Source organism: Oncorhynchus clarkii, chromosome 10 (genome assembly GCF_045791955.1).
Source record: "Oncorhynchus clarkii lewisi isolate Uvic-CL-2024 chromosome 10, UVic_Ocla_1.0, whole genome shotgun sequence".
Classification (NCBI taxonomy): domain Eukaryota; kingdom Metazoa; phylum Chordata; class Actinopteri; order Salmoniformes; family Salmonidae; genus Oncorhynchus; species Oncorhynchus clarkii.
Window position 1 is genome coordinate 7490236 of NC_092156.1, and position 7500 is coordinate 7497735.

At 46.5% G+C, this 7500-nt stretch overlaps 1 protein-coding gene across 1 annotated transcript in view; it reads right to left on the reverse strand.

Moving 5' to 3' along the window:
* LOC139419408 (calcium/calmodulin-dependent protein kinase kinase 1-like) overlaps window positions 1-7500 on the reverse strand; it is a 108466-nt gene that overhangs the window by 40338 nt on the left and 60628 nt on the right. The window contains exon 8 of the mRNA XM_071169355.1: window positions 1440-1528. Coding sequence (XP_071025456.1) covers window positions 1440-1528 — 89 coding nt within the window. The remainder of the gene's footprint in view (window positions 1-1439; window positions 1529-7500) is intronic.

Below are 7500 nucleotides of genomic sequence, written 5' to 3' on the forward strand. Positions count from 1 at the left end.
AGAACAAATTCTTATTTTCAATGACGGCCTCAGTTGGTTGACTGCCTGTTCAGGCGCAGAACGACCTTGTCTAACCTTCCGGTTACTAGTCCAACGCTCGAACCACTAGGCTACCCTGCCGCCCCTATGTGACCCAACATCCTGCGATGCAGCTGTAACGACAACAATTACAGAGAAGATCCAAACAAGAACATTGCTCTAAGCTGGTGAGTCGCCTCATTAAGGAAACTAACATTTATTTAACTAGGCAAGTCAGTTAAGAACAAATTCGTATTTACAACCGATTCCCTAGGACCAGTGGGTTAACTGGCCTAGGACCAGTGGGTTAACTGGCCTAGGACCAGTGGGTTAACTGGCCTAGGACCAGTGGGTTAACTGGCCTAGGACCAGTGGGTTAACTGGCCTAGGACCAGTGGGTTAACTGGCCTAGGACCAGTGGGTTAACTGGCCTAGGACCAGTGGGTTTAACTACCTTGTTCAGGGGCAGAAAAACAGATGTTTATCTTGTCAGCTCAGGGATTCGATCTAGAGACCTTTCGGTTACTGGCCCGAAGCTCTAACCACTAGGCTACCTGCCGTAAACTATGTGAAGCATATTGCTTATCCTACGTGATACTAGTAGCCATGCTATTACGGAGGTGAATACTTCCTGTAGGCATTATCCACTTCCTATATGTTACCCAAGCTCTGCCATAGCCTACAGAGCACACGCTGCGTACTTAGAGAGCATACAGGACACAACATACTGTAACCCATCCTACCATAGTACTACAGTACAGTTCACCTATTGATTATGCTAATAGCCCTGTGAGCCAGATACCCCTCAGTCTAATATAGGACATCAGCCTTAGAAAAGCCCCGATTGGCTATAAGCTCAACACTAAAGATCCTGATTGGCTATAAACTCAACACTAAACATCCTGATTGGCTATACGCTCAACACTAAACATCCTGATTGGCTATAAGCTCAATACTGAAGCTCCTGATTGGCTATAACCTCAACACTAAACATACTGATTGGCTATAAGCTCAATAGCACTGAGGGGGTAGATTGTGTCTGAGTCAGGCAGTCTGGTAGTCAGGCAGTCTGGTAGTCAGGCAGTCTGGTAGTCAGGCAGTCTGGTAGTCAGTCAGTCTGGCAGTCAGGCAGTCTGGTAGTCAGGCAGTCTGGTAGTCAGGCAGTCTGGCAGTCAGGCAGTCTGGTAGTCAGGCAGTCTGGTAGTCAGGCAGTCTGATAGTCAGTCAGGCAGTCTGGCAGTCAGGCAGTCAGGCAGTCTGGTAGTCAGGCAGTCTGGTAGTCAGGCAGTCTGGTAGTCAGGCAGTCTGGCAGTCTGGTAGCTCAGTGTAAGCCTCTGCTGCAACTCAATGATGTAGCGGTATATACAGTACTGTATGTACGAGGGGGAAAGGAGAGGAAGGAGTAGAATGGTAGTACTCACAGTACTCCATGCCCAAGACGATGTCTCTGAAGTAGAGGCGTGTCTGGTCCTCAGTGAAGGGGCTGTCTGTAGGGACCTCCATCACTGGACTGGGATCACCGCAGGAACCAACCCACAGATAGGTAGAGAGAGAGAGAGACAACATAGTACATAGCTAACAATAACATTTTAAACATTATTCTTTTGAAACGTTTGTGTGTGTAATGTTTACTGTGAATTTGTTTGTTTACTTGCTTTGGCAATGTAAACATGTTTCCCATGCCAATAAAGCCCATTTGGGAGGGGTATATAGAGAGAGCGAGGAAGAGATAGCTAGCGAGACTCTATGTCTGTCTGACTGAAGAGATAGCTAGAGAGACTGTCTGTCTGACTGAACAGATAGCTAGAGAGACTGTGTCTGTCTGTCTGTCTGACGAGATAGCTAGAGAGACTGTCTGTCTGTTTGACTGACTGAAGAGATAGCTAGAGAGACTGTCTGTCTGACTGAAGAGATAGCTAGAGACACTGTCTGTCTGACTGAAGAGATAGCTAGAGAGACTGTCTGTATGTCTGACTGACGAGATAGCTAGAGAGACTGTCTGTCTCTCTGAAGAAATAGCTAGAGAGACAGTCTGTCTGTCTGACTGACTGACTGACTGACCAACAGACAGAGACAGACAGAGACACAGAGAGACTGTCAATCCAGTCAGTCTCTCTAGCTGTCACACAGACAGATGGACAGACAGAGAAAGAGACAGACAGACGGACACAGAGAGAGCGAGAGAGAGAGAGGCAGAGACACAGAGAGCGAGAGAAGGAGACAGAGACACAGAGAGCAAGAGAGAGAGAGAGAGAACGAGAGAGAGCGAGAGAGCGACAGACAGACACAGGCTGACTGACTATTGGTTGCATCACTGCCTGGTACGGTAACTACTCGGCCTCCGACCAAGGCACTACAGAGGGTAATGCGTACGGCCCAGTACATCACTGGGGCCACGCTTCCTGCCATCCAGGACCTCTATACCAGGCGGTCAGAGGAAGGCCATAAAAATTGTCAAAGATTCCAGCCACCCTAATCATAGACTGGTCTCTATGCTACCGCACGGAAAGCGGTACCGGAGCGCCAAGTCAGGTCCAAGAGGCTCTTTAACAGCTTCTACACCCAAGTCATAAGACTCCTGAACAGCTAATCAAAGGGCTACCCAGACTGCATTACCCCCTCCTCTTTTACACTGCTGCTACTCTCTGTTTATTATCTATGTATAGTCACTTTAATAACTCTACCTACATGTACATATTTACGTCAATTACCTCGACTAACCGGTGCCCCAGCACATTAACTCTGTACCGGTACCCCCTGTATATAGTCTCCACATTGACTCTGTACCCCCTGTATATAGTCTCCACATTGACTCTGTACCCCCCTGTATATAGCCTCCACATTGACTCTGTACCCCCATGTATATACAGTAGTCTCCACATTGACTCTGTACCGGTACCCCCCTGTATATAGTCTCCACATGGACTCTGTACCGGTACCCCCTGTATATAGCCTCCACATGGACTCTGCACCGGTACACCCTGTATATAGCCTCCACATTGACTCTGTACCGGTACCCCCTGTATATAGCCTCCACATTGACTCTGTACCGGCACCCCCTGTATATAGCCTCCACATTGACTCTGTACCGGTACCCCCTGTATATAGCCTCCACATTGACTCTGTACCGGTACCCCCTGTATATAGCCTCCACATTGACTCTGTACCGGTACCCCCTGTATATAGCCTCCACATTGACTCTGTACCGGTACCCCCTGTATATAGCCTCCACATTGACTCTGTACCGGTACCCCCTGTATATAGCCTCCACATTGACTCTGTACCGGCACCCCCTGTATATAGCCTCCACATTGACTCTGTACGGGTACCCCCTGTATATAGCCTCCACATTGACTCTGTACCGGTACCCCCTGTATATAGCCTCCACATTGACTCTGTACCGGTACCCCCTGTATATAGCCTCCACATTGACTCTGTACCGGTACCAATTGTATATAGCCTCCACATTGACTCTGTACCGGTACCCCCTGTATATAGCCTCCACATTGACTCTGTACCGGTACCCCCTGTATATAGCCTCCACATTGACTCTGTACCGGTACCCCCTGTATATAGCCTCCACATTGACTCTGTACCGGTACCCCCTGTATATAGCCTCCACACTTACTCTGTACCGGTACCCCCTGTATATAGCCTCCACATTGACTCTGTACCGGTACCCCCTGTATATAGCCTCCACACTTACTCTGTACCGGTACCCCCTGTATATAGCCTCCACATTGACTCTGTACCGGTACCCCGTGTATATAGCCTCCACATTGACTCTGTACCGGTACCCCCTGTATATAGCCTCCACATTGACTCTGTACGGGTACCCCCTGTATATAGCCTCCACATTGACTCTGTACCGGTACCCCCTGTATATAGCCTACACATTGACTCTGTACCGGTACCCCCTGTATATAGCCTCCACATTGACTCTGTACCGGTAACCCCTGTATATGGCCTCCACATTGACTCTGTACCGGTACCCCCTGTATATAGCCTCCACATTGACTCTGTACCGGTATCCCCTGTATATAGCCTCCACATTTACTCTGTACCGGTACCCCCTGTATATAGCCTCCACATTGACTCTGTACCGGTACCCCCTGTATATAGCCTCCACATTGACTCTGTACCGGTACCCCCTGTATATAGTCACCACATTTACTCTGTACTGTAATACCCTGTATATAGTCACCACATTTACTCTGTACCGTAATACCCTGTATATAGCCTCCACATTGACTCTGTACCGGTACCCCCTGTATATAGCCTCCACATTGACTCTGTACCGGCACCCCCTGTATATAGCCTCCACATTGACTCTGTACCGGTACCCCCTGTATATAGCCTCCACATTGACTCTGTACCGGTACCCCCTGTATATAGTCACCACATTTACTCTGTACTGTAATACCCTGTATATAGTCACCACATTTACTCTGTACCGTAATACCCTGTATATAGCCTCCACATTGACTCTGTACCGTAATACCCTGTATATAGTCTCCACATTGACTCTGTACCGTAATACCCTGTATATAGCCTCCACATTGACTCCACATTGACTGTGTACCGGTACCCCCTGTATATAGCCTCCACATTGACTCTGTACCGTAATACCCTGTATATAGTCTCCACATTGACTCTGTACCGTAATACCCTGTATATAGCCTCCACATTGACTCCACATTGACTGTGTACCGGTACCCCCTGTATATAGCCTCCACATTGACTCTGTACCGTAATACCCTGTATATAGCCTCCACATTGACTCTGTACCGTAATACCCTGTATATAGCCTCCACATTGACTCTGTACCGTGATTGTGGACTTCAGGAAACAGCAGAGGGAACACCCCCCTATCCACATCGATGGAACAGTAGTGGAGAGGGTAGCAAGTTTTAAGTTCCTCGGCATACACATCACAGACAAACTGAATTGGTCCACTCACACAGACAGCATCGTGAAGAAGGCGCAGCAGCGCCTCTTCAACCTCAGGAGGCTGAAGAAATTCGGCTTGTCACCAAAAGCACTCACAAACTTCTACAGATGCACAATCGAGAGCATCCTGGCGGGCTGTATCACCGCCTGGTATGGCAACTGCACCGCCCTCAACCGTAAGGCTCTCCAGAGGGTAGTGAGGTCTGCACAACGCATCACCGGGGGCAAACTACCTGCCCTCCAGGACACCTACACCACCCGATGTCACAGGAAGGCCATAAAGATCATCAAGGACATCAACCACCCGAGCCACTGCCTGTTCACCCCGCTATCATCCAGAAGGCGAGGTCAGTACAGGTGCATCAAAGCTGGGACCGAGAGACTGAAAAACAGCTTCTATCTCAAGGCCATCAGACTGTTAAACAGCCACCACTAACACTGAGTGGCTGCTGCCAACACACTGACACTGACTCAACTCCAGCCACTTTAATAATGGGAATTGATGGGAAATGATGTAAATATATCACTAGCCACTTTAAACAATGCTACCTTATATAAATGTTACTTACCCTACATTATTCATCTCATACGCATACGTATATACTGTACTCTATATCATCGACGGTATCCTTATGTAATACATGTATCACTAGCCACTTTATACTATACTATGCCACTTTGTTTACATACTCATCTCATTTGTACATACTGTACCCGATACCATCTACTGTATCTTGCCTATGCTGCTCTGTACCATCACTCATTCATATATCCTTATGTACATATTCTTTATCCCCTTACACTGTGTACAAGACAGTAGTTTTGGAATTGTTAGTTAGATTACTTGTTATTACTGCATTGTCGGAACTAGAAGCACAAGCATTTCGCTACACTCGCATTAACATCTGCTAACCATGTGTATGTGACAAATAAAATTTGATTTGATTTGATTTGATTTGATTTGATAATACCCTGTATATAGCCTCCACATTGACTCTGTACCGTAATACCCTGTATATAGTCTCCACATTGACTCTGTACCGGCACCCCCTGTATATAGTCTCCACATTGACTCTGTACCGTAATACCCTGTATATAGTCTCCACATTGACTCTGTACCGTAATACCCTGTATATAGCCTCCACATTGACTCTGTACCGTAATACCCTGTTTATAGCCTTGCTTGTTATTTTACTGCTGCTCTTTAATTTGTTACTATTATTTTCTATTTTTTACTTAACACTTATTTTAAGGTAAAAAGCCTCTTGTATTCGGCGCGTGTGACAAATAAAATTGGATCAAATCAAATCAATTTTATTGGTCACATACACATGGTTAGCAGATGTTGATGCGAGTGTAGCGAAATGCTTGTGCTTCTAGTTCCGACAATGCAGTAATAACCAACGAGTAATCTAACCTATCAATTTCACAACAACTACCTTATACACACAAGTGTAAAGGAATTAATACGAATATGTACATATAAATATATGAATGAGTGATGGCCGAACGGCATAGGCAAGATGCAGTAGATGGTATAGAGTACAGTATATACATATGAGATGAGTAATGTAGGGTATGTAAACATTATATTAAGTGGCATTTTGTAAAGTGGCTAGTGATACATTTCTTACATCAATTTTTCCATTATTAAAGTGGCTGGAGTTGAGTCAGTATCTTGGCAGCAGCCACTCAATGTTAGTGATGGCTGTTTAACAGTCTGGTGGCCTTGAGATAGAAGCTGTTTTTCAGTCTCTCGCTCTCGGATTTGACAGACAGACAGACAGACAGACAGAGAGAGAGAGAGAGAGAGAGAGAGAGAGAGAGAGAGAGAGAGAGAGAGAGAGAGAGAGAGAGAGACAGAGAGAGAGAGAGACAGAGAGAGAGAGAGAGACAGAGAGAGAGAGAGGAGAGCGAGAGAGATGAAGACAGCTTCTCCATCCTGGAGGGGGAAATCAATCATTTCCAGGCCCAGGGACATGTACTAGTCTGTGGCGACCTAAATGCCAGAACCGGACAAGAACCTGACACCCTCAGCACACAGGGGGACAAACACCTGCCTGGAGGTGACAGCATTCCCTTCCACATATGCCCCCCTAGGCACAACTATGACAACATAACCAACAAAAACGGGTCACAACTCCTGCAGCTCTGTCGCACGCTGGGTATGTACATAGTCAACGGTAGGCTTCGAGGGGACTCCTATGGTAGGTACACCTATAGCTCATCTCTTGGCAGTAGTACTGTAGACTACTTTATCACTGACCTCAACCCAGAGTCTCTCAGAGCGTTCACAGTCAGCCCACTGACACCCCTATCAGACCACAACAAAATCACAGTCTACTTAAACAGAGCAATAATCAATCATGAGGCATCAAAGCCAAAGGAACTGAGTAACATTAAGAAATGCTATAGATGGAAGGAATGCAGTTTGGAAACCTACCAAAAAACAATTAGGCAACAACAAATTCAATCCCTTTTAGACAATTTCCTGGGTAAAACGTTCCGCTGTAATAGTGAAGGTGTAAACTT